Source organism: Microcebus murinus, chromosome 2 (genome assembly GCF_040939455.1).
Source record: "Microcebus murinus isolate Inina chromosome 2, M.murinus_Inina_mat1.0, whole genome shotgun sequence".
Lineage (NCBI taxonomy): Eukaryota > Metazoa > Chordata > Mammalia > Primates > Cheirogaleidae > Microcebus > Microcebus murinus.
Window position 1 is genome coordinate 114,690,916 of NC_134105.1, and position 27,136 is coordinate 114,718,051.

Consider the following 27,136-nt stretch of genomic DNA (forward strand, 5'->3'; position numbering starts at 1 on the left):
CTTTCTTTCTTTCTTTCTTTCTTTCTTCTTTCTTTCTTACTGAGGAAAGAGGTGGAGGGAGGGGTGTCTGTGTGTATGTGTCTAGAACATTTTCATCATCCCCCAAAATAGAAACTCTGTACCCTTTAACTGTCAATCCACCTCCTGTCTTCTCATCTCCTCCAGGCAACTATTAATCTACTTTCTGTTTCTACAGATTTGCCCATTGTGGGCATTTCATATCAATGGAATCATACAATATATGGTCTTTTGTGAACTGGCTTCTTTCACTTAGGATAATGTTTTCTAGGTTCATCACATTTAGTATATATGAGAGCTTCAGTCCTTTTCATAGCTTGAAAATATTTCATTGTATGGCTATATCGAACTTTGTTTCTCTATTCATTCAATGGACATGGGCTTGATATTTTGATTCAGCTGTTTGATTTGACACAGAGCTTTGGACAGCTGGGATATGTGGGTTATTCAAGACCTATGTCATGTCATGACGCTAAAAGCCATGAAATTAAACTTAGCTTTATTTAATTTTTAGTTGCTAGATACCACGCACGTCAGTTTCTCAGGGATGATATGAGTTCAGGGATGGGTGAGAGTGTCTGTTAAGCTCCTGCCTCGGTAATAAAATAGCCCACCAAAGTGGCGGAGTCAAGATGTCCATTCTTAAGCAAAAAATTATCAAGCACTTCCTACATGCCAGGCCCTGTGCTAAGCATTTCACATGCATAAATGGATTAAATCCTTCTAATGACTTTATAACATAGGTGTTATCATCATCATCCCCATTTTACAGATAGGCAATCTGAGGCACAGAGAAGGTAGGTAGTTTGTCCAAGGCTGCAGAACTAGTAAATGCAGAGCCGGGATTTGAACCCAGGCAGTCTGGCTCAGAGCCTGAGCTCTGTGCTACTCCCTACGCAGAGCACTATAAAACTGCCAGTGCACCCTGCCTGGGAGGACAAGGCTAACTCTGAATCTGATGGGGACTCTGGGTCTATTGGCCTACCTCCTGCTGGCCGTGGAAGAAGGGTGGTGCAGCTGCCAGAAAGCAGGGCACGCACCTGCACATTGGGATGGAGCGAAAGCTAGTGGACGTCATGGATGTCAATAACCTCGTACGCAAATGAGTAAACTGAGACTCAGAGAGGTTCACACCCATCATATGCCAGAGGCAGGACTGAAACCCAGGTCTGACTCTGAGTTTGCTTCTCTGATTTATATTGTCTCTACGCATCCCCGCCCCACCAGACTCAAAATGATTTCTTTCCTTATGCTTGTACAGTTGACAGGTTTTAAAGAGAAACTTCCCACACATCATCCACCAGATTACATTGATAAAGCCCTGTCACTACAGTGACATTCAGAATGAGCATCGCCCTCCCTGTATCTACTGTCCCCTGCCGTTACCTGGCAATTGGCCCGGACACTAACCCGTGCCATCGCCACTAAACCTACCGGCCCCCACCTGGAGGACGCTCCCAGGCACCTGTGGCTGTGGACTGTGCTGAGTTTACAACCCCTGAAGCAGTCAGGACTGGGTCCCGCTGTGTGAGAGGACTGCTGAATCCTGTCCAGGCCACGGGACTGCAACACCAGTTCCTAGAGAGAAATGGGAAGCCCTGGAATCCCACACAGGGACACGCTCCTGGGGTCGTGCCTGTGGGTGCTTTGAGTGAGCACAGCACCCACGTGGTGTTCTCCCAGGGGGAGAGCTGCAGGGGCGAGGCGCTGCCACTTCAGATCCTTAGAGCCTACAAGTGGGCAGGCAGGGGATGTCTGGCGCTGTTTTGGTCTCGTGCGAAATATTTGATCACATGTATTCATCCACCTCTACCCGTTTCTATGTTTCTGCCTTATTTGTTTCTCGTTGTTGTTCTTCTTTGCCTCTTCTACCTTCCTCCCTCCCCTCAACAAGGCTGTTTGCTCCTTGAGGGCCATCTCTGTCACCCGGGTCACTCCTCAGTGTCCACAGATGCTCAGGAAAGGATGAAAGACCCGGCAGCATGGATAGGGGACACAACACTCATGTGCGACATTCAGGGTCTCTTACCCTCTATCACTTTAGCCAAAGAAATCTCTGGCCCCAACCCATCCCATCTGCAATCTGCACCAAAATGTCTTTGCGGCTCCCGCCGGAATAAACAGGACCCGTCCCCTCCCTTTGCCAATGAAAGGCAGCGCAGCGTGAACAAAGAGACAACTCAGAGTCCAGTCTTTGGACCCCATTCTCTTCCCTCTTTTGCATTGCCTCTGATTTTATGCAGCCCTGTGACTCTACCTACCACCTCTAACTCGTGACTCTCACAGTTTCCTTTCCAGCCTGAACCCCACCTCTGGACTCCAGACTTGGGTGTATTTTCAGCTTCCTGTGCTGCACTGCACTTGGATGTCTAACAGACATTTCAAACTTTTATGACCAAGAAAGGACTACTCTTTCCCCAGCTAGGCCCACCCACGTCTCTCTCCCCACAAGCCTTCCCAGGTGCAGGAGAAAACATTCCATGCATCCCACTACCCAAGAGAAACACCGAGGAGTCATCCTCAACCCCCTTCCCCTCACTCCCCACGCCAGTGCATCCCGGTTTCTAGCATCCTGCCTCCCCCCCCCCACCCACCTGCTGCGGGCCTGGTGCACCAGCACCACTTCTCAGGTGACCACTGCCAGCACCCGCCTCCTGCCCTCTCTGCTTACGCCCCAGCATCCTCCACAGGCAGCCGCTTGCTGTGGGATTCAGGTCACATCCCTCCTTGAAGCCCTCCAGTGGCGTCCCACTCGCTCGGAATACAGCACAGACGGTCCTGGTCCACGGGGCCCCACAGGGCTGGCCCGGGCCACCGCATGTGTCCCCTGTCCCCTTTTGTGCACAGCATGTCCCTGCCACACTTCTCTTTTCTCTGCCCCTCAACCTTTGTTCCTGTCTGTGCTTCTGCTCAGAACGATTTTCCTCCTCTCTTTTCCCCAACTTGGATTCAATTCAGATGATCCCTCTTCAGAGATGTCCTCCCACACCCTCATAGAGAAAGTGCCCTATTTTATTTTTCCCATAGCACTTACAAATGATCTCAGGTGCTTTGCTGTGCGTGTGCTTATTGCTGGGATTGCAGCCCCTAAAGAGCAAGAACTCTATCTCGTTCGCTGCTGGGCCCCAGGGCCTGGAGAAGTGAGTGTGTATTGATGGGAGACTGAACGAGATAACCCTTCTAGAGGTGTAGAGTGAGTATAGCATGGTGGTATGGAAAGAGCCAGAGCTTTGGAATCCAGAAAATTCTCATGCTCACACTTGCTAACCGGAGTAGCAAGTTACTTAGCAACCCTGGGCCCCAGCTTCCTCTTTTAGAAGAGGTAAGAATGACCGAAACATGCCAGCTGCTCTGAGGACAGTGCTGGCCACACAGGAAGTACCTGGGTAGGTAGGTGGGTAGGTAGGTGGGTAGGCCGAGTGGACCTACCTGGTTCCCACTCCAGTGCCCTTTCTGTCGTCCTAGGATGGCATCGGTCAAACATTGGGATGGATTGACAAACTAGGGTAAGGTGAGGGTGTGAAGGAAGATTCTGCAGTCATTGCAGCATCGAGAGAGGCTCTGTGTTGTCCTTTTGAGGTGATAATGTAAGTGTGGTCACAGTGGCAGAGGTGAGCACCCCGCGTGCCACCCTAAGACCCCCTTCAGTGCTGGAGGACTGGGGAAGCTGGCACGCCTTGAGGCTGTGGCTGGTTTCTGGTGAGCAAGGAAACCTTCCTTTTAGCCAAGATCAAGGCGTCCTCAGCTCCGCAGCCAGGCCCTCGCGTTGCTGCCTCTCCCCTGGAGCTGTAGACGATCAGGCCTCCCTGGTGCCTTGCTTCCCTAAACCATGGCCCAGAGACCGCTGGACACTTAGACACTGGGCCAAGGGTGAGGTGGAGAAGCAGGGCCGAGCCAGGGAGGCAGGCAGAGCCTAGCTCTGGCCTGTGCACAAAGCTTTCATTATGCGGACGGCCAGTAGCGTCCAAACTGTATTTACCCAACATGGCAAGAGGGCGGGGAAGTTCCATGCCATGCAGACACAGGGGCTCCTCAGTTCTCAGAAGAAAGTCCCATAGAAATGGAAAATAAACACCAGAGGTGGTTTTCCCCTGGCCCTGGCAAAGTCAGACGGTAACCGCGGGCCTGGTTTCCGAGCTAGCTGGCACAGCTGGAGAGGCGGCAGGACGGGCTTGCTGGGCAAGACCTGGGCCCTCGAGGACGGAGTAGAGGCCTGCAATGTGTGAAGACAAGTGTGCACGAAAGCAGCACACGAAGGGAGACGAGGCCAGAAAACAGATTTAAGATGTGCAGAACGGCCCAAGAGGGAAAAGCAAGCGGAAGTCAAGGCAGTGCCCACGACGCAGAGAGTGGATGCTGGTAGGGGAGGGACCCACAACGGGGTGTAGACCTCAGGGGTGAGTGGGGTGGCACTGACTCTGGGAGTGGGTGCCCAGGCCCTGACAGCAGCAGGCCGGATTGAGTGGGCGGAGGGACAGCCAGCCTTAGATGAGCACAGTGCACGTTCCAGGCTGTGTTGCGAAGGTACTTGTGGACATAGCTGGAACAAAGAAAGAACATTTCATCTGGGGAGGCTGAGGGATCCCAGGGAGGTCTGGGAGCAGGCAGGCACGCTGAAGTCCTCCTCAGAGCTAAGCATGCAGTCGAGGTGACAGCGTGCCGGTGCCGAGGTGGCCTTTGGGCTGAGAGAAGGCTCTGGCCCAGGGCGGAGGTGGTGTGGATTGAACCCGCTGGAGGAGGTTAGTGGTTGCACCCGCCAGAATTGCGGGGCGGAATCCAGGCAAAGCCTCGGACGGGCTGGGCCGCCATCCCCAAGACCATGCTTCTGCCGTTGCACCTGCGCAGCCCAGTGGCTCGTAATGTTGAGATTTGTGTAGCGCTTTCACGGTTTTCAAACACGTTCACAAATGGCGCTGCTTAACTGGTGTCCACTGAGGATTATGAGGAGTTGGAGTCCAGTGTTTCATAGCCCATCCTGTTTGGCTTCCCCTGTGTGACTCTGGCTAAGTTACTTGCTCTCTCTGGGCCTCCACGTGCCCGGTGGGGAGAAAGCTATAAGCAATCAGTCTTCCACAACACAGGGCGGGAAACGTCTGGGCCGAGGCTGTGGCGGGTGGATGTGCCGGGCTTGAACGGCTCCGGAGTCCCGAGACAAAGGGAACCCATGCTCCGGGCTCCAGAAAACACACCAGGACGTGGTGTAACCAACCTGGCTTTTGAGCCCTAAATGCTTCCATACGCCTCACGTCTCTCTCGCTTCTGAGCCCCTTGCCAAGCCCAGTTTTGAGACAAGGAAGTTAGGGAGGAGTTTTTCGTTCCTATACAGCTCTATTTTTAACTGGAATAGATCTTCCTGCACCCCCAGTGATGGGCGCCTTGAATCCGAGGTAAAGTGCACTGTCAGCGGGACCCGGGCAATAAATAGCAGCAGACGGAGAGACGGATCTGCCACGTGGGCGGGAAGTTGGACAGATGGACAGACCGATCGGCCCACGCCTTTGCCAGCAACGGCTCAATTAACCACGCGCTGACCCTAAAGCCCCTCTGTTGCTCCAAAGGGACAAGGGCCTCTCCTGAGGTGGCAAGTGGGAGGGTTAAACAGGTGCAAGTCCCGGGAGCCCTGCCCAGGGGGCGGTAGTCAGGATGGGGCGCCGGGCCCCCTGGCTGTCCCCCAGCACTGTGGGGAAATCTGGCATCTCGAATAGAGGCTGAATCCTTTTATGTCTTTATGCAAAACCAGCATTTGGCGTTTAGGCTGGAATGGAGACGAGCTTGCATTACAGTCGGCCGCAGGAAGGAGGTAACTGTCTTTTCCTCCAGAACAGCCCTTCGCAGATCAGAAGGCTCTCGGCCCCAGCGGTCCTCTCACATCTCTAAATAAAGCCTTCTCCGCAGCTCTGCCCCATTTACTTAACTTCACTGCCGGAACCTGGCAGGAGGGGGTGGGGTGGGGGGCTCTGCGCCTGCCTTGCTCCAAGGGGACGGCATCCTAGAGCGACCGGTGGCATTGGCTGTGCAGGGAGCACCCAAGTAAGAAGGCTCGGAGACACTGTCGGCGCAAAGAGAAGGGTGTGGAGTTGTGTGTGCGTGCGCGCGCGTGCGTGTTGCGCAGCGGTGCGAGCTTGCTGGGGAGGGGAGCGTGCCCTGTCTCGAGACCCACGGAAAGGCAGAGACGGACCTTCTCAGACAAACTGCTGCCCAAATCCCCCCCAGTTTCAGGCTAGACGTGAGGAGGGGAAGCGGTAGAAGTAGTTCTCAGCCCAAGTAAGAAATGCTGCCATTATGGTGACAAAAGACAAAAGCCTAATGTCTCCGAAGATGTAAAAAAAAATTGTTAAAACCAAGCGGTTATGTATCCCTAAGTAACAAGGCAGAAGGGAGGGGCCGTTTCCAGTGTCGCTGACCCGCCCTCGTGTCTTGGTGACAAAGGACGCACTGGGGTGAACCAAGTCCTGGGGATGCGTCTTGGCCTCTTCAGGGACCCTGCAGGCACCTTGTGGGAGGGGCAGTAAACTGATGACCTGAACCGCGGCAAGACCCATTGCCAGTGACCGTCACGACCCCCTTCTAAAGCTCTTGGAGTGTGCCAGGCCTTGCCCAGCACTTTGGGTATATACAGTGTTAGAAATCGCTTGCAGGGGTCCTCAAACTTTTTAAACAGGGGGCCAGTTCACTGTCCCTCAGACCGTTGGAGGCCGTTGGAGAGTGCGGCGCACATTCCACACATGCGCACTGTTGGCCCCGGGACGAGTCGGCTGCTAAGCAGGACAGGCAGCGGCGGAAAAACACCCAGCAGGCTGGATAAATGTCCTCGGTGGGCCGCATGTGGCCTGCGGGCCATAGTTTGAGGACCCCATAAGTGATGTGCTGCTATGATCCCTGTCAAGGCACCGAAACTCATTTGCCCCAGGTCCCCAAGCTGGGAAGAATTGGAGCAAGTCAGTGGTTGAACCCAGGCGGTCTGGCTCCCACCCATTAGACTACCTGCTCTCATGTCATGTATTTGTTAATTCACAAATAGTTACTCAACACTTCTTTGCCCAAGGCTCTCAGTTAAGTAGGGAAGACAGGACACATATATGTGTTAAAAGTTCAATAAGGGGCTGGGTGTGGTGGCTCACACCTGTAATCCTAGCACTCTGGGAGGCCAAGGTGGGAGGATGGCTCAAGGTCAGGAGTTCGAAACCAGCCTGAGCAAGAGCAAGACCCCATCTCTACTGAAAAAAATAGAAAGAAATTAGCCAGACAACTAAAAATATATGGAAAAAAGTTAGCCAGGCATGGTGGCACATGCCGGTAGTCAGCTACTTGGGAGGCTGAGGCAGAAGGGTCACTTGAGCCTGGGAGTTTGAGGTTGCTGTGAGCTAGGCTGACGCCACGGCACTCTACCCCGGGCAATAGAGTGAGACTCATTCTCAAAAAAGAAAACGAAAAACGTTCAATAAAGGGCACCTGCTTGCCCAGTTCCTGCACTTATAGGCCTCTCCTCCAAATGCATTTTGCCTGCCCCCATTTTTCAAAGGAGCAGGGGAAGGAGACTCATACACTGTCTGTCACCAATACAGCCCTCTTCCTGTAGGGTCTCTGAGGAATGAGAAACCCAGGCCTGTGCTGCCCGCAGGACCCCCAGGGACCCCTGCGGGACAGGAGCAAGTTTTCCTTGTCTCTAGGTCCCCAGAACTACACCCAGGGCTGAGCACATCATCGATTTCACTAAATGAGTTTGACGGGACGGTTTTTAAAAAGCTTTGCATGCAGGCTCCTCCTTGTCCCAGCATTCCTGCCCGTGGCCGCAAAGCAAGTGCCTTGCGTGGCACCTGCTCCCTGACCGAAGAAGAGCCGAGTGCACATTTGCTGAGTAACTGTTTCTCCTCCTTGATTTGCCAGGAAAGGCTGGCAGAGCCCAACGCCAACGTGGACAACTCGGCGTCCCCCTCGGTGGCGCAGCTGGCCGGGCGGTTTCGGGAGCAGGCAGCTGCCGCCAAGGAGGTGAGCTGGGAGGCTTCCGAGCATCCGCTGCTGGGAGGGGCTGCAGGCAGCCAGTCTGGGTCAGGCCCAGAGGAGGGGGAGGGAGAAGGCTTGGTAATTACCAAATTAGGAAGAGGAGCCAGAGAGGGGTCCCTCTGAATGTGAGGAATGTCCCACTGCCTCCCTGCCTGTGTAGAATCCTGCCCCAGCAGAGTGAGGCTTTCCCTCTGCCAAGGAGGGGTGGGCAGAGAGCTGAAGGGCCTGCCCGTCAGACGTGGGAGTCCGGATTCATTTCCATCTTGATCCTCTACCAATAAAGACCTAGATCTTGCACGGCTGTGCCAGGCCTGGATGGCAGATTAAAGGGGTCTGCACACCCAGCTCCTGCCCTGTAGCCTGGAATCAGGAGCGAGGCAAGGCTGGGCCGGATTCCCAGTTGAGAAGGAAGGGAGGACGTGAAGGGAAGTTCGTTCAGATGGGAAACCAGGGATCCAGGGACCAATGGGGGAAAGTGTAAAAGGGTTGTCTTAACTTTGCAGAGACTTGGGCTAGATTCTCTGGAGTCCTCCAGTGTGAGGAGCCCATAGAGGTGAGAGGAGGGACGGGTTCCCCAGGGTGGAGGGAGGTCCATCATGGCCCCTGGGGCAAGTGAGAACTTACTGTAGTTGCCTTGTTTGTTAGGTGCACTATTTTGCACTTTTGTTTTCTTATCTGAAAAATCGGGTCCATAATTTCTAGCCATTATAGATAGGAAAGTCATAAAGAATAAAGATGGCAGTATTGAGCTAAGGTGCTGGCGTTGCCTAAAAGCTGCATGTTGATGTCACTTTGAGATGTTGGATCAGCCCAATGACTCTCAAGTGAAAGAGGATGTCCTAGCAGGAAAGGAATAGGAGAGGAGAGGCTGAAAGTGAAAATGGACAGATCGTTAGATAGAGCTGTTAAATAATTTAAATAGTAAGTGGGCAGTTCCAAAGGCACGCAATCCTTTCCCTCCATTCTTAAACATTCCTAAACTTCCCTCAACATCCCTCAACATTCCTAAATCCAGCTGCCATTTCCTTCCTCTTCCTCCCTGTTGCCTGATTAGCTCTTTCTCTGTTTCTCTCTGTGTGTCTGTCTGTCGCCCCCTCTAGACACCAGCCAGTAAACCAACAAGAAGGAAACCGCCCTGTTCCCTCCCCCTGTTCCCCCCCAAGGTAGAGCTGGGCCAGAATGGTGAGGAGGTAAGTGTGGTCATTGCCGGGGCTCAGAGGACGCTGGTTATGGGTTTGCTTTCTCCTTTTTGTAGGAAGGGGCCCCAAACTCACACTTTTCCACTTCAAAAATCTGTACAGGGGATTTCTCCATTTCAGATTGGAGGATGAATCTCCTCTTCTTAAATGCTTCCTCAATCCTTTGCTTTGGAAACTAGGCTCCTCCCTAGTCTCTCTTCCTGAGCCTCCTTTATGATTTGTGGCAGACAGGAATGCCAGTTTTCAAGCCTGAGAATTTGAACAGAGAAAATGGGCCATATATGTTAGTAATAGACCGGATTCAGGAGTCAGGACAGCCATGGTTTATTCCCATAACACTGGATGATCTTGGAACAAGGTGTGGAGAAGGCACCTGGAAAAGGGGCTACACTCACCGAAGGCAGAATTGTAACACGAGAGCACCCCCGGTGCCGAGGTGCCCTGGGGAAGGCTGGCAGCCGGCCGGACCACTGGAGGAAAACCAGAGCACATGGGAGGCCTCACTGCCCTCGGATATAAATAGCCAACGTTACCGACATAATCCAGGCTCTGGTGTCATGCATCACAGCCACCAACAGGTTCCCAGCCCGCACGCTCACCTATCCTTAGTTATCGCATGGTAGCTGTGAGAGCGACTTCTCCACACCCTGTCCCAGCAGCCCAAGAGCCCTCACTGTGGCCGTGATCTGTGCCAGAAGTGAATTTGCATGTTCTGTCGCCAGCCTGGGAGGCCAACCCCCAAACCCAGCAAGCCAGCCAAGGACAAGGCAGTTCCCCAATCCCACTTCGACCACCTCTTTTTTTTTTTTCTCCCCTCTTCTTTGAGGGTCGGCATCTTGACAACAGACACTGGGTGCCTGTGTCAACTCGGGCAGACCTCTCGGTGCCTATGTTTTCTCATCTATAAAGTGAAACGGTTGAAGTAGATCAATGGTTTTCAGATCCTTTTGTCAACCCACGGCTTATGAGCAGAAGCCCATGAGATAAAGCGGAAGCTCAGAGCTGCCCCTGGTCACGTGAGATGGGGAAGGGGTGGTCTGGAGCCCCATCTGCTGCTAGAATACCCCCTCCCTCCACCAAATGAGGGTCTTATTCTGGGATAAGAACCCTAAGGAATACAGAGCTAAAACACTGAGGTTTTTGTTGGATCTCTTCAAGTGCTAATAATATGATTCTGTGGCTTCATGGGGTTATCAGCCAGTTCTGAGAGCAAATACAAACCAACAACTTCTCGTTCCAGAGGATCAACTTCTCCTTGTAAGCCTTACCCTCTGGGCTCGGTGTCTCTGCTGCTTTGCAACAGGCTGAAGCCGTGGCCATTCGGAGTTACTGTGAGGCTGCCCCCTGATCACCCGGGCTGGGCCCAGGAGAAGTCACTGCACCATACCAAATTTGCAATGTGGACAAAAACACTAACGGGACAGATCATGGAGGCTAGGTGGGGAAGTTTTAGTCCCTGGAATAAAAGCAGAGTGGGTCAGGTTAGTGGTGAATGGATTAAACAGCTTTATTTCAATGGTCCTGTGGAAATAAATTTGCAGGTTTCATCCCATGGGGTGCACAATTACATACATACATACATACAGATACAGGGATATAAGGCTGATTTTTTTCTACCAACTGTGTTAGTCCCAGCCTCTTGTTAAACCATAGAGGAAATGCTGCCACCTGCTGCCAGTCCCAGGAACTGCATCAGTGGCTATTTTGCATTCTTTCTGCTTTATGGTTCAAATCCATAAGGGGTTTGTTGAACACCTGCTGGGTCCCCAATATCCTCCTGTGGTTAAGGGGCAGTGTCTATTCAATTTCCGCTGTCTTCAAAAGACAGTGATCAGTTGGGGAAGGGAAGAGTTTATAGTGTTACATAAAGTGAAATTTTACCAGCAAAATTTTTGCTGCAGTTTCTAAAACAGTGTCTCCAAAAACCCCAGCCCCTGTGAAATGTCACTGTAAGGTATAGAAACTAGGGACAACCCAACTGGGGCTGAATGCTCTTTGTACTCACCATAGACAAAAGGCTCCTTAAAGATTGTTCTAGGAGCACCTCTGACAGTGTTAACTCATGCAGGCTGCAAGAGTCCCTAGAATCATTTGTTCCAGCTCACTTGTATCTTGGTAGAGGAGACTGAAGTCACAGCATCCATCTGGCTCTTGCCAAAGCTGAATTAGAAGGCAGAGGGGGTCTCCTGAGTCCCAGCCCATGTTGTCCCTTGCTGCTGGGCCTTGGAAAGGTCACAAGCAGTTCAGCTGAGTGAGTCTCCTTCCTTCCATCACTAAAATACAACATCTCACTCAACAAATATCTCAGAATCTTTCTGAGCCCAGTGTCATTCTTCTTCATATGATCCAGGTAAATTAGTACGTGGGGCCCGGGTGCCGGGGTACATGCTGGTCCCCACACCATAGGAAAAGCCCTGCTCTGCCTCACAGTCTGCCCACCAAGATGGGTGGCATCTTCCTCTTTTTCTTCTTCATCATCACATCACCATCATCATTTCCACATAGTTATGGAGATTTTACACAAAGCAAGGAGTCAATCTTTAGATAGCATAGAATCCCAAGGAAGACAAGACTCCTGACTTTCATTCATCACAAAAATATCTACAACTGAGCACACACATGATTAGGTAGCACACAGATCAGCCGCTGACCAACTGCTCCGAGAGGGCAGAGACCGATATTGGTCTTTATGTGACCAACACAATGCCTGCAATGTAGTAGACAATAAATGTCTGCCTAATTAAAATGAATATTCAATGTTTTGGAAAATGGTAATTTATAAATGATGCCATTGGTGGGATTTTCCAAACTATCATTAGTTCAAGGGAAGAGTTTCGATAATACCTCTGTCAGGTTTCACTCCTGGTCTGTGGCTTCTTGTTCTCTTTGTGAGAAACAGGAGGGTAATTTTTGTGCTTTTCTTTGAAATTCCCTCCAATTGTTGATTCACGCTGTTGAAGGTCATGAGACTCGTACTCCCCTCACAGCTTTCCTTCGTCATGACAACGGGGTCATCTTCCTGGGAGAGGGGGCCTTCCGTGTCAGGGACGTCTGTCCTGGCTTCTCTGACGCATACATGCAAGTGGTCTTGCTATGGTGAGACGAGGTGGGAGAGAGGGGAGCCCACCTCTCCCAGGCCCTGATGAGCTGGGTGGAACTTGCTGGAACTAAGTGATTAAGGGGTGACACCAACTTCTCTTCTCCTTCCACCTGTGACTTTTGGGCTCCAGCCAGAACTCCGCTGCCCTTCACCTCACTTACTTGGTGGTTTTGGTTCATTTGCTCTGCAGAAATCACCACCCAATGCCAGCCACACTCCTAAAATCAAGGTGAAGAGCTCGCCTCTGATTGAGAAGCTTCAGGTAAGTGCAGAATGCATCACCCATTGCTACCTTTTACCACTTTCCTATGTGTAGAATGAAGATAAGTAGTTTGTTTTGTTTTGTTTTGAGACTGAGTCTCGCTTTGTTGCCCAAGCTAGAGCGAGTGCCGTGGCGTCAGCCCAGCTCACAGCAACCTCAAACTCTTGGGCTCAAGCAGTCCTCCTGCCTCAGCCTCCCAAGTAGCTGGGACTACAGGCATGCGCCACCATGCCCGGCTAATTTTTTTTTTCTATATATATTAGTTGGCCAATTAATTTCTTTCAATTTATACTAGAGACGGGGTCTCACTCTTGCTCAGGCTGGTTTCGAACTCCTGGCTTGAGCAATCCACCCGCCTCGGCCTCCCAGAGTGCTAGGATTACAGGCGTGAGCCACCGCGCCCGCCCCCATTGCTACCTTTTATCCAACTCCACTTCTTATTCAAAATGTTCATGTCTTCGGGGCTCCTAGGGGGAGCCCAAGTGTCACCTGGATAGTTGGCCCCTGATAACCAGCTAGCGACCAAATTTCCCTAAAGGATGAGGCTATCACAGCCCTCACCTGGGAAAAGGGCTAACATAAAGACCGTATCAAGCATAAGCTGATGCAGTCAACGCCTAATGGTTGGTGACTGGTGGATAATGGGGAGACTCAAGATTCTTTTGGAAAAGGACATTATAGTTGCAAGAAACACTCCAGAAATAGCCCAACCCTCTCCCCCAAGGCCTGAATGCAGCCACAGACCATTTCAGCCTTACCCATGGCTGAAGTTCAGCTGCTATGCTGTGGCCAAATCCATTGTTTGGGAAGCATTCTGCCCGGCCTCTCCACCAGCACCCTGCGTGTCCAGAGCCTTTGCCCTCCACACCCGGGCCGGCTCCCCGGGAGTGGGAACAAAGCAGAAGACGCTGCCCCCAAGCTCACCGTCTTGCTGTGGAGACAAAGCTTTCACACGTGGTGCAATAAAAGGCGTATGGCAGTCCATACCAGAGAGCTCAGTCGCGTGCCACAGCCCAGCTGCCGCTGCTGAAGACAGGGTTTCCCAGCCTTGCCGTTATCTGAGCTGGACAATTTTGTCGCAGGGGCCCTTTTGCATTTCAGGATGTTCAGCAGCATCCCTGGTCTTACCCACTAGATGCCAGTAGCACTGTCCAACACAGTTGTGACAGTGAAAAATGTCTTCAGACATTGCCAAATGTCCCCTAGGGACAAAATCAGCCCCTGGCCCCACCCCAGGTGAGAACAGTGTTCTAGAATTTCAGAGCGAGAAGAGAGCAGAGCGGGCAGGCGTAATTGTTGAGTGCTCTATCAAACGCCTATGCCTGTAAGCTGGTCCTTAAAGCCCAGGTGGCTGGAAAGTGGGGAGGAAGGTGCTCCTAGTGTGGGAACAGCATGAGCTAAAGCACAAAGGGAGGGGGGGCATGTTACATCCTGGTGGGCCTGTAGGGGGCCCCCGGCTTTCACCACGGCCTCTATGCAGCCACCAGGAGAAGGAGCAAGGCTCTCCTGCGCTGTGTCCTCCCCTTCAGACCCAGCTCACAGCACTGGCTCGCCAGCGTCATGCTGAAGCCATCAGGGGGTGTCAAGACACATAGCCACAGCCTCTGCAGTTCCCAGCCATGGGATGGGGATCCCAGCCTGATTTGGGGTTACAGCAAGCATCTCTGGCCTCTGGCCTTGAGCCTACCCTGTGGAGGGTGGGGAGGACTCTGCAGTGTCTCCCTGAAATTTAATTCTTACTACGAATCTCTGCTTCTGTCCCAGCTGCAGGGAGGGGGTGGTGCCGCCTGTCGCCCTAGGAGGCTTCAGGGCTCCCCTAGACATAGCAGGGAGCTTTCGGAGGGGATCCCAGAGCTTCAGTGTCCCTCCTAGCTGAGGGGTGCAGCCCAGAGCCCCAACCTCTGCCTCTCTGCAGCCCACCATAGCCCTCATTCAGGGGCCAGAAATCAGTTCTCGCATGTTCTGTACCCTGTAGTTTTGGTCTCATTCCCTCTTCTAGTCATTATTGAGCCTTTTTGGGAAACACACAACAACTTCAGAATGAGGTCTGTATGTCTAATTATTTAATCTCATTAAGAATGTCAGCAATAGTATGACAGTTTAGCCAAAGCCCACAGGAACCTCATTTAGTTAGGAATGTGTGGGGGAAAGAGCTAAGAAATACATCAGCAACTAGATTTTTCTTCTAACCATTCTGTTGAATGAGTTATGAACTATGATTTTTATTCACTGGAATAACACAAAATCCAAAGTTCAAACATTCTGCTGACTGACAAGATCCATTTTATTTGCAAGCATTCTTCCGGTGGGATCTTCCTGGGTTGAAATTTAGAGGCGGGGAGCTCCTTCAATGCCCAGTTAAGGCCCCTCCGCCATGCAGCCCCTGAGCCCGCCCAGCACATCGACCCCCGCTGCACCTGTGTTCCAGATCCTTCCCCGGGCTCTCCCCGAGTGCTGCTTTTTGATGTGGCTCGGGCTCCCAGCATCGCTCTTCAACTTTCGTATATTATATATTTAATTCTTGCCATGACTCAGTCTTATCTGTCTTATACTTTCTTTGTTAAGATCACAATGAGGCCGGGCACGGTGGCTCACGCCTGTAATCCTAGCACTCAGGGAGGCCGAGGCGGGAGGATTGCTCGAGGTCAGGAGTTCGAAACCAGCCTAAGCAAGAGCAAGACCCCCGTCTCTACTATAAATAGAAAGAAATTAATTGGCCAACTAATATATATAGAAAAAATTAGCCAGGCATGGTGGTGCATGCCTGTGGTCCCAGCTACTTGGGAGGCTGAGGCAGGAGGATCGCTTGAGCCCAGGAGTTTGAGGTTGCTGTGAGCTAGGCTGACGCCACGGCACTCACTCTAGCCCGGGCGACAAAGCGAGACTCTGTCTCAAAAAAAAACAAAAAAAAAAAACATCACAATGAAAATGCAGACACCTTCCTAAACACGCACAGTGCTTCCCAGCTGCAAGTCCTGAAGTACACACAGGCGTTCTCCGGGGCGGCGGGGCGGCTGGCGGGAGGGCGAGCCGAGGGCAGTCGAGGCAGAGAGCCTGCGTGTGGCAGGAGAGAGTAAACAGGGACTGGGTGGGAAAGACTCTGAAGGCCAGGCTAAGAACTTTGGATAAATAGAGAATCCGAAACTCAGAAAGGCTATTGGCCCTGCTGAAGGTCTGAAGGTCACACAGCTATTAAGCGAAAGATCCTACATGTGGAGCCAGGTCTGTGGGCGTGGAGAACCCATGTACCTCCCACCGTCCCTTCCCCGTGAGGTCGCACTGCTGTCTCTCCTGGTCCACCACAGGGCCAGCAGCCAGGTGGTGATTTGGAAATGCAGAGGGCAGGAGGAGGAGGAGTGCCCCTAGATGGCCCTAAAGAAGATGCTGGTCACTCACACACAGGCCCTCTGTGGACAGCTTGAGGCACCGCCACCTTCTCCATGACAATAGGGGTGGATCTGGGCCACCAGCCAGGAGACTCAAGACTCCAGCAGGCTTTACCTTTGGGTTACTCTCCCGTTTGGTTGCCCTCGGGGCTTGTTTCGGTCTGTTCTCACCTGCGCTGTGATGCCCCACGTGTGGCACACGCTGTGGTTTATCCCACCGCCTCCCTCCAGGAAGTGGTCGACCGCCTGCTGTGTCCACCACTCTGCCGTCTAGCAGGAGGGAACCTGGTACCTGGAGGCTTGAGGGACAAGCAGACCCGGCGAGAGTCTCACGGCAGATCCCTTAGCCACTTGCCCAGTGTGTGCGACAAGAACAAAACCGAACACGTCAGTTGTCGTGGAGACAGCTGCGTGTGACAGGCACATATTAAGCATGTGCATCCGCGTAACACCATTGACTCTGATGAGAAAGGTGATCACAAAGGCTGACTTCCCGTGAGCCCCTGGTGCTGCAGGTGCTGCTGGCGGTTGCTATTTCGGCTACTTTGCCTGTAAGTTGGGGCTGTTCTGGGGCATTTTTGTTAGATCCGCATCAGTGCTGTGTGAGCATTCTGGAATGCAGCCTGTGGCAGGCCAGGCAGCAGGACGTGGATTGAGTAGGCAATGCTTCCAGAAGCAGGACATGATGTGGCCATGGATAATTGGCTGGGAAGTAACACAAAAAACCTCATGTCACCTGTTCTCAGCCAGTTCTCAGGCCAGGCAACCAACCGGCTAAAAGCAGAAGCTCTCATCTTCTCCCCGCCCCTATTTGAAATTCCTCATCTTTTCTCGGCAGGCCAATTTAACCTTTGACCCAGCGGCTCTGCTGCCGGGGGCCTCACCCAAGAGTCCTGGACTCAAGGCCGTGGTGTCGCCGTTTCACAGCCCACCTTCCACCCCCAGCAGCCCAGGCGTGCGGTCGCGGCCCAGCGAGGCAGAGGAGGTGCCCGTCAGCTTCGACCAGCCGCCCGAAGGTAGCCACCTGCCCTGTTACAACAAGGTAAATTCTGGTTCCCGTGCACCGTGGTGCGTCAGGAAATGTGGGGAGTCCTGGCACTCCTGAATTTCCCCTACACTGTTTTTGCCCTAGAGAAAGGAGGAAACCTTTGGCGCTGGTTTTAACAGAAGTGAGATTTGTCCTCTCCTTTGCAAGTGATTCCAGAACTAAGACCACCCCTCAACCTAGCCCGCTCTCTCCTCTCCTCTCCTCTCCTCTCCTCTCCTCTCCTCTCCTCTCCTCTCCTCTCCTCTCCTCTCCTCTCCTCTCCTCTCCTCTCCTCTCCTCTCCTCTCCTCTCCTCTCCTCTCCTCTCCTCTCCTCTCCTCTCCTCTCCTCTCCTCTCCCTGTAACTGTGCCGTGCACCCAAAGGCCGGCCTGGGGGATTGAGTGCTCTCTCCTCAGAGGGGTGGGGATTCAGGATTGATCCCAGCTGCACAGATAGTCAATGTCAAAAGCTGAAAACAAAAGCTGAAGGCCTGACCGGTGGCTCACACAGAAGGCTGGGCAGATCGCCAGGACTGCAAGACATCCTGCTGCAGCCTTATGGGAACAGTCCTGCATGGCCCAGGACGGGCGCAAACCATTCCTACCACAGCTTGCCCCAGTCAGAGAACACCCAAACAGTTCCCTTTCTGAAAAGTATAAGTAGGGCAGGGCTCACTGCTATAGATGCCACCCCGGTCCTTTGTGTGTGCTGTCACCATGCCATGGCCCTACCGGGGCAAGTGAGCATCAGAGATGCAGTCCAAGCAGGTGCTCAGCAAATGCAGGCCAGAGCCAGGCAGGGGCCAAGATGCAAGGGCGTCTGACGCCAGGGAATGCTAAATGGGGACAATTTTGGGGTTAAGGATGGAGAAGTGATATCTTCTAGGCCATTCCAGGAAATCCATCCAGCATAAAAGGTCAAAGGTACAGAAACAGGGAGCGCCCAAGGAAATACACTGGTGGGGAGAAGGTGATAGGGCAGGCTTGAGCCTGTTGGCTGGGGACAGGGCGCAGGTCCTCCAGCCCGCGTGCTGGAGGCCCTGAAGGAGCCAAGTGGAGAGCCTGGTCTTCTCGCAGTAGCCGAGCAGCCAGTAGGGGCCGGAGGGAGGAGCCGCTGCCTGGGCATGACACCCAAAGGCTTTAGCCTTCTGGAGGCAGCGAGGGAGCAAGTCGCTTCTGAACTCTGCCAGCCATGAGGCCATGGTACCCTGCAGAGCCGGCCCCACTGTGGTCTCCGGAAAGGCCCAGGAGGCCTTCATAAACCCAGTATGTTCCAAACCTCTGGGATGGAACTAGGATTAACAAAGTCCCATAGGCCCGATTCTGAGATTCACAGGCTTCCAAAGAGGACGTCCTCTTCAGGCAGCTGCTGGGCACCCCTAAGATCGGCTTCTGACCGGGTGGGTGCCTGACTCCTGAAAGCAAAGTGCTCGGGCTGCTCCGCGTCCCCAGTGTCAGCCAGCGCCGGCCGGGGCGGGGGTTGTGGTGGGGCTGGTGCAGACAAGGGAGAAACTGGTCACCAGCCATCCAGTGCAGCACCCAAGAGGTCCCTGCGCCCCGGGACCTGGCCACCAGCAGGCCTCCAACCCTCTTCTCTGTTGGAGTTCTGTCAAAGTATAATTTGCAAAATGTTAAAACGTGGCTCTTAGACAAAACAGAGGGAGATTTTATTCAATTTGTTAACTTCAGAGGAAACCAGAAGATGGTAAATCTCACTCAAAGAGCATTCAAAGAACTGATTATTTATAGGCAATTTTTAAAAACTATTAGAATACAATTGTTAAATTAGATGCCAAACTGGTTAAAGTTTATAGTGCCGTAAAATGATAAGTTACGAAGAAGCACTTGCATCTTCATAAGACAAACGTCTGCAGGTTTACAGGGTGATTTCGCAAGCCCGCGGGGCTCTAGCCTATGATAAGTCACGAACAAGGCTACGTTGTCCCAGGAAATTAGCCGGGCTTGTTACGCAGGGCTCTAGACCCACACTGAAAGGACGTGCACCCTCCTCTCGGCCCCTGCTGTCCCTGCCCGCGGGACCTTCTGTTACTCGCGGGGGTCAAGGGGGACCTTGCCTGAAAGAGATGGGCAAGAGAAAGGAACGAGACCAAGCAAAGAGTCGTCAAGGTCTACTTAGATTCTTAGTGGGTTTTATAAGCATAGAGAAACAAGGAAGTAGAAACAAAAAATGCAGTGGGGTGATGGTGAGTCTTGGGTTTGGGCTAATCAGCCCCAATCAGTATCTTATTTCGAGGTTTGTGACTGATTACTGGACCCCAACCTGGCAGGTGGTCGGGAACCATTGCAGTTAGCACACCCTGGAGCATTTTGGAACGCATTCTTTTCGGAGCTATAGCTGGAGGGTGGGGTGTTGTTTTTGTCCTAGGAATTTTTCTAGGGCGAGGCCCGTGCGTAGGACAAGTCATAGGGGAGTTGAGGGTCTTTGAGGGTCCTTGCCTCTAACACCCTGCTATAGGTTTTGGGTAATTCCCCTTCCCCCTTCTTCCAGGTGCGGACGAGGGGCTCCATCAAAAGGCGCCCCCCCTCCAGGAGGTTCCGAAGGTCTCAGTCGGACTGCGGGGACCTGGGGGAGTACCGGGGCTCGGGGTCATCCCAGGAGAATGGTGCGGCGGAGCAGAACGGGGAGGAGGTGTTCCCTGCCAAGAGCAAGGGCCCGGCATCCCCCTCCGCCCGCGAGGGGGCAGCGGGAGAGGCAGCGCGGAGAAGCCCAGAACCCTCGGAAAAGCCCCCTCTGAGCAGGGCGTCCAGCAGGACAGAGGAGCCGGAGAAGGATGGGGCCGCCGAGGAAGCCAAGCTCGGGGCCCAGGGGCAGGCCCCCGAGCCGCCCCAAACCTCCGGTCCCGAGGCGGAGAACGGGTGCGGGAGCCCCCGGGAGGAAAGTCCGGCTGGAGAGGAAACGCAGACCGGGAAGGCTACGGAGGTGGAGGAGGAGCGGGAGCAAAACGCAGAAGCCAGGCCCGCACACAAGAGCCAAGACACACAGAAGCCCGAGGAGGGAGCTGTGGGGGAGGGGACCCCAGAGAGTTCCCCTGGAGGAGTGGAGGGCGACGATGTCCCCAAGCTGGAGGAGAAAGGCAAGGAGAAAGAAGAGGAGGGGGCGGTTCTCGAGCCAGGCTGCAGCCCCGGGACCGGCCATGCCCAGCGGGAGACCGGCAGCGAGGTCCAGGGTGGGCGCACGTGCCCCAGCGTGGAGGTAGGTGGCCGGGCTTGTCCACACGGGAGGGCAGTGCCGGGGCTTGCGTGTCGTGACCCCTGTTCCTCACAGTCCCTTCTTCCTAAATCAGCTCAGTGTGCAGAAACAAAGGCACCAGGCTCCTGCCTTGTGCTGACTGGATGGAGACAGGCTGTCGCTGAGGCGGAGGGGACAAAAGGACAAAAATGGGAAGTGTGTCTCGTGCTCTTTCCCGCCTCTCACTGGCTCAGAGTTCTAGCGAGCTTCCGGGTGTGTGCGGCGTGACCGAGGCTTGGCACTGCTCAGCAACTGAGGTCTGCAAACGTGGGCCAAACGTCTGCTGAGGGCAGGGTCCTGGGCCCGCTGCTGCCGCAGGGGATCAGAGATGAACAGACGGAGGTGGGAAGTGGCAGTGGGCAGGGGCCTTCCTGGGGAGGCCTGGAGCACAAGGGCAGGAGAAATGACCTGTGTATGGAGAGTGGGGACAAGAAGTTGGGGGCGCTTCAGGGCCAAGGTGGCATTTGATTTGGGACCTTAGAGAAGGAGGCTGTAGGTGACATCCATTCACTGGCAGGAGTTGGGCACCTGCTGCACACGAGGAGGAGGGAGATGACTCACTCCCCTGCCCCCGCCCTGTCTGAGCCCTCACTGGTGGCACCCACTGCACCTGGTTGTTCCCCACTGGCTCCCAGGAAGCCCATCTGGAGCTCTAGAAGCAGTGTCCCACCCCCCAACCCCTGTCCCTGGCACTCTCAACAACACAGTCACCTGCAAGCGTGTCCCCTTCCTTTTTAGTGTATTCATTCATTCATTCATTCACTCGCTCAAGCCATCATTAGCTTCCCCCTGCATTAGCCTCTTTTCTGTCTTCCTGCTTCCACTTTTTTTCCAACCTATATAATTCACTCCCTGGACAGCAACCAGAGGGTTTGTTTGTTTGTATCATCTACTCTTTGCTAAAATTATTCACCTATTATAGTAGAGTTGCCATAACAAATTACCACAAACTTGGTGGCTTAAAACAAGACAGAAGTGCTTTTTCACAGTTCTCCTCGAGGCCAGGACTGCAAAATTAAGAGGTTGGTAGGGTTGGTTCCTTCTGGAGGCTCTGAGAGAGAATCTGTTCCTCTCCCCTACGTTCTGGCGGCTGCCTGCAAACCCAGAATCCTTCCTTGCCTCTCCCAGCTTCTGGTGACTGTCAGCAGTCCTTGGCATTCCTAGGTTTGCAGACGAATGGCCCCAATCTCTGCCTCTACCTCCACCACGTGGCCTTTCGTTGTGCCTGCCTGTCTCACGCTTCCCCCTCCTTCCTTCTGTAAAGATACTAGTCAGTAGGTGCCCACCCTAGACTGACAATGACCTCATCTTGAGATCCTTAATGACAAGGGAAATGACCCCATTTCCAAATAAGGTCACATTCACAGGTGCTAGGGGTTAGGATACCTCCCATGCGAGCTTGCACACACACACTTCCCCCAACGCTCCCCCCTCACTGTGCTCTAGCCATGCCAGTGTTTGTGGGGGCTCTCCAAGGGCTCTCACATTATTCTCAAACTAGACCAGGGAAGAAAAAGTAGAGTCCCAAAGACTCATGAGGTATAACTGAGACCGTAGGTTGAGTTGTTGGGGTAAGATGCATCATATTTCTTTAATACTTTCTATTCTAAATGAGCAATGCTTAAATTAAATTTAGAATGAGCAATCTTTAAATTTAAGATCTTTTGGAGCTAGGAGGTTCCATTAAGTCTCCAGAAGGCAAATATGGGCCCCAACCCTTAGTCCTTTATGAGGATGAAGCCACTGGGTTCAAGTAATCAGCTGCCAGTGGTTGCTACATCTTATTTTCAAGGTAGGAGGCACCTGCAGTGCCAGGACACCTTCCCATCTCACTGACAGCATCTTCCAATCCTGAAGGGTTAAAAAGTCACCTTGGTTAAAAAGCTAGCCAGGAAAGGGGGTGCTTCTGGAAGGTCTCAGGTAGAAGAAGGCCTCCTGGCTGGTGTGGTGGCTAACACCTATAATCCTGCACCTGCACTCTGGGAGGCTAAGGTGGGAGGATTGCTTGAGCTCAGGAGTTCAAGACCAGCCTAAGCAAGAGCAAGAGCAAGGCCCCATCTCTACAAAAAGATAGAAAAATTAGCCTGGCATGCCGAGGTGCATCTACAGTGCCAGCTACTTGGGAGGCTGAGGAAGGAGGATCACTTGAGTCCAGAAGTTTGAGGTTGCAGCGAGCTATGATGAATGCCACTGCATCTAGCCCAGGCAACAGAGCACGACTCTGTCTCAAAAAAAAAAAAAAAAAAAGAAGAGAAAAGAAAAGAAAAAAGAAGAAGGCTACCTGCATAAACTCCAGGAGCTTTGGGGGCAGGCTCAAACCAGTAATCTCTTGAGCTTCATCACTTCTATTCCTGACAGAGCCCTGGCAAGGGGAAGAGACTGCCCAGCACCCTCAGGAACACTCTCCTCCCAAATAGGCAGTTCAGGTGGGAAAGAGTAGCTCCATTTACCATCCCTCCATGCCTTTTCCTCTCCTTATCCATCACTGAGATGTGAAACTTTGACATCATTTAGCCCAATCCCTTAGTTTTGGAAAGGAAGAATCCAAAGCTCCAAATGGGGACAGGTGTTGTCCAGGGTCATGGAGCTCAATCAATGTTGACATACTGGGCACATGCTCTAGCCACCAGAATAAACTGCTTACGAAGTACCTGTGCACATGTGCATCACTTATTTAATCTGGAAGGGGCATTGTCTCCAATCCTCTTTTGTCCCTCTCAAGCCTGGACAAGGTTAAGATCACAGTGAGAACCATCTCGAGGTGGGCCCCTTGGGCCATGGGCTTCCCCAGGCACCTGTGCCTGTCCCAGGTCCTCCCTGGATCCAGCAGAGGCAGCACACACCACTAAACTACTTTCCAACTCCCTAATCTAATCCCCATCTTGTTCCTTGATTGCAGAAATAGATTGATCAGATAAACTAATTATGGTTGCATTCATGCAATCAACATCTGACAAGCACCAATTATGCCTACTGTGTGAGATACTAGAGGTTCAAAGATGAAAAAGACAGAGGCATAAACACATAATGACGAGATAGTAGAATAAATGGGATTCTGCCCTTGAACAGTGAGCACCATGTGATCACAAAGGAGGGAGCAATTCATTCTGCAAGAGAAAGCAGGGGAAGGTTTCGTAAGTATGCCAGAGGCAACAGGTGTGTGTAAGCACAATAAAGGGTGACCTTCCTATTCTGCTGCCCCTCACGTGTATTTTAACATTTCATGCTGAAAGATGGAGCCATCCTGGGGATTCCAGTCATGGGGCCAGCTGGACATATCAAGTCACTGCACTTAGGATTCTGTGTATAAGGAACAGTAGCCCTGGAAAGAGGGCACTAATAAGATACAACTTGAATACTTCAAATACATTTAACAAGTGTTTCTTGAGCACTCGTTATGCATCCAGTACTGGGTGGGGCACTCAAGCATGCCAAAGACAAACATCTGAACAAAGACACTCCAGATGTTTTGACACCACATCTGAGACATTGTTGTACACACCAGTAAGTGCTGACTTCCTCACTGCCTGACTCTGGCTTTTCCAAGTCGGTCTCCCTGCTTCCTCAGCATTTGGCTTCCAATCCCCTTCTCCCTGAGCTGATGAGATACAACCTCCTCTTGAAAGTCCCCTATCTTTGTAACTGTGTAGTGTTTACTTTGCTCTCTCCTCTTTCTTCTCCCTCCCAGTTAACTGGGCAGGTGGAAGAGACTCAGCTCTTGGCCCTTAACCCTTCTTAGTTCTCTCGGGGACACAGTCCCCTGCATTCCCACCTTCGCCTCCCTCAGGCATGGAACTGTCCTTCCCTGAGATCTCTCTCCCTCTACTCCTCTCACCGCATCTGTATCTTCCCCTCCGCAGGCCTTCCCTGGTTGCTCCAGGGACAAATGCGCCAGCTCCTCGCAGACCTCCTCACCCTCAGTGTAGCCCATGAGGATGGTCCACGTCACATCCCACCTTGCACCACGGTCACATTCCTAAATGTCTTAGTTTTTCAGCCAAAGAACTGATGGAGGCCAGCTGTGGTGGCTCACGCCTGTAATCCTAGCACTCTGGGAGGCCGAGGCAGAAGGATTGCTTAAGGTCAGGAGTTTGAGACCAGCCTGAGCAAAAGCGAGACCCCGTCTCTACTAAAATTAGCCTGGCAACTAAAAATAGAAACAAAAAAATTAGCCGGGCATGGTGGCGCACGCCTGTAATCCCAGCTACTCGAGATGCTGAGGCAGGAGGACTGCCTGAGCCCAGGAGTTTGAGGTTGCTGTGAGCTAGGCTGATGCCACTACACTCTAGCCCAGGTGACAGAGTAAGACTCTGTCTCAAAAAAAAAAAAAAAAAAAAAAAGAAAGAAAGAATGATGGAGATAAGACCTGAGTGTCAGCACAGGTAGCACAGAAGGAGCTGAAACTAATACCTTTTTTTGAATGACTATTAAGGCTGAGTGTGGTGGCTCATGCCTATGATCCCAGCACTTTGGAAGCCAAAGTGGGTGGATCCCTTGAGGCCAGAAGTTCAAGACCAGCCTGGGCAATATAGCGAAAAATAAAAAGTTGAAGAAAAAAAGAATGTTGAATAAATAGCTACTTTGCTGTCCTTTCACTCAAGTATCAGTTTTTTATTTTCAGCTCTTTCTGTTCTTTTTCCATTTTTATGCTGCCAAAAAATCTTGAGCAGTACTTCAGAAAGAGGACATTGGGAATGAGTGAGTAGGTAAGCGGCCAGGCCAGAGGGACGTGGAAGCCAGGCATCAAGAGATGGTCGGTATCACCTAGCAGTTGAAGATTCAAGCTCTGGTTCCTGGGTTTAAATCCTGACTTCACCATTTACTAGCTGTGTGAGCTATAGTCATTTAACTTCTCTGTGCCTTAACTGCTTCACCTATAACAGAGTTAAATAGAAGCATCCACCTCATATTGCTTTTGTGAGGATTAAATGAGTTGGTGCATGTATAATTTAAAAAACTATGCCAGGCACATAGCATTCTTATTGCTCTCATTATTGCTATTCCTCCTGCTGTTACTATCACCAGATCTAGGATCCCCAAGGAAATATGCTAAGTGCCAGGATTTCCTCACCCTTTTCCTAATTCATTCTTTACTCCTCCATTTACAGGTTGACACTCCTGTCCAGGACACTAAAATGTGAAAAAGAGTTCCTTGTGCCCTCGTGATGAAGCTGCTGGAGACATCTCTTTGGAAGTAGCAGCAACAACAACAGTCGCAGCAGCAAACGAAGCCCTTGCAGGAGCAGACTGTGCGGAGCGTCTGGAGTGAGGCTGGAGACCCAGGCCGGGTTATTTCCTGACCTCCACACCGAATGCTCCCTCACACCTGGAGACTGGATCTGAGGGCAGCAGACTTTTATCAGCTTGAGTTTATGTCATTTGATGGGATGGGTTTAAAAAAGAAGCTTATTTAAAACAATGTACTGTGGTGACAACTGTCCAGGGGACAGTGGGCAGCCCGTGGAGCCCTGGCTACTGTCCACACCCACCAGTCCCTGCAGCCGACCTCCAAACTGAGCTCAGATTTAGCTTATCACATTTTGCTTGTGTAAAGTTACGGCCTTTTTACTGTTCTGAAGTTTTTATGGTTCTAAAACATAAGTAAAAACTAATTTTAGGTGGTCAGAAACAAACGAAAATCGCATTGCTGAAAATATAAATCCGATAAGTTACAAGAGACCTTAAATTTTTATCAAGGCCCTGGAGACAACTTTTTGGCTTGGTCCAAATTTGAACTGGCCAACCAATTTTTAAAACATTGGACTAGAAGAGATAATTATTGGACCATTTTCAAAAGTGTCTGTTCCACCAACAGAAGCATTTCCGGTCCTGTGGTTTTCTAGGTGATGACCACCACGGGTGGTCGCTGGCCCTCGAGGAGACCCGAAGGGCCCATGACAATGTCAAGAGGTTTCATGTTCTGCGCTGCATCTCCTCGTCCTAAAAGCTGAGCAGTGAGGCCTGAACAATGCTGGCTCCCTGACTTGTCCTGCAAGGATAAATTTTGCACTTCCAGAAGGTTACCCTTGAGCATGATTAGCTGTTTCCTGGGAGGTGCCTTAAGTGCTGTGATGTGCAAGCTACATAATGAAAACGTTTTTCCTAGTGAGTTGAGGTCTTTAGTCTGTTCTTACTGGGTTGCTCTTGCTGTAATATTCTGTTTTGGGAGCATAGGCTGTTTTGCAAGGGACGGGGGCTGCCTGCCTAGTCCTTAACTTACTCCTCTGCCCTCTTCATGCCCTCCTGCTGAAAGATGTTACTCAAAATACATGTTTAATCTTTAAGGTTGGCCCTTATTCTGATTTCAGTATGTCAGTGTTTCAATGTGCTGATTTGGTGGTTGGAGCAATTGTTTTTCTGTAGGTCTGCTAGACCACATCCTACCCTGACTTCAGAAAACAGTCTCTCAGACAAAAAGGCCTTATGTCACCACTCGTACCTCAATTTTCTTGTCTCATTTACAGTTTTTCTAACTCCAGGATAGTGTTAATATTTGGGATATAGTTTTTTTCAAAACTATTTTTAAATAGTTTGTAACTTGTAACAAACTTGTAGCCTGGTTGAGACCGATACTATCATAGTTATCATAAACTTTGATTTTAGCAGAATTTGGGTGGTATTTGTGTGCGAGTTATTTTGAGATCTATATACTGTCAATCGTCTATCTGCCTATAAAGAAGTCTACCCCTTAAACAATATATGGTTTTATTTATATATGTCTCTGAGTTGTTTATACACACACACACACATATCTGGGCAAGTGCTTTATGAACATGTACGTGATTACGAGTATGTGATGGAAGGGGCCACTTTCCCTTACTTGAGAAAGGCATGGAAAGTGTGGAATATAGATATGAAAATAACACTTCATTTTGCTTCTGGAGGGTCTAA

At 51.6% G+C, this 27,136-nt stretch overlaps 1 protein-coding gene across 2 annotated transcripts in view; it reads left to right on the forward strand.

Annotated features, from left to right (window-relative positions):
* Positions 1 to 26,957, forward strand: part of RCSD1 (RCSD domain containing 1) — a 68,131-nt gene extending 41,174 nt beyond the window's left edge. Inside the window, exons 2-7 of one of the 2 annotated variants that reach the window (XM_012783870.3) lie at positions 7,906 to 8,007; positions 9,123 to 9,212; positions 12,512 to 12,583; positions 16,808 to 17,011; positions 19,505 to 20,209; positions 25,354 to 26,957. In XM_012783870.3, the coding sequence (XP_012639324.2) occupies positions 7,906 to 8,007; positions 9,123 to 9,212; positions 12,512 to 12,583; positions 16,808 to 17,011; positions 19,505 to 20,209; positions 25,354 to 25,386 (1,206 nt within the window). In that variant the 3' untranslated portion in view covers positions 25,387 to 26,957. The remainder of the gene's footprint in view (positions 1 to 7,905; positions 8,008 to 9,122; positions 9,213 to 12,511; positions 12,584 to 16,807; positions 17,012 to 19,504; positions 20,210 to 25,353) is intronic. The other variant, XM_076000361.1, reaches the window with a different exon arrangement.
* The last annotated feature ends 179 nt before the right edge of the window (positions 26,958 to 27,136 follow it).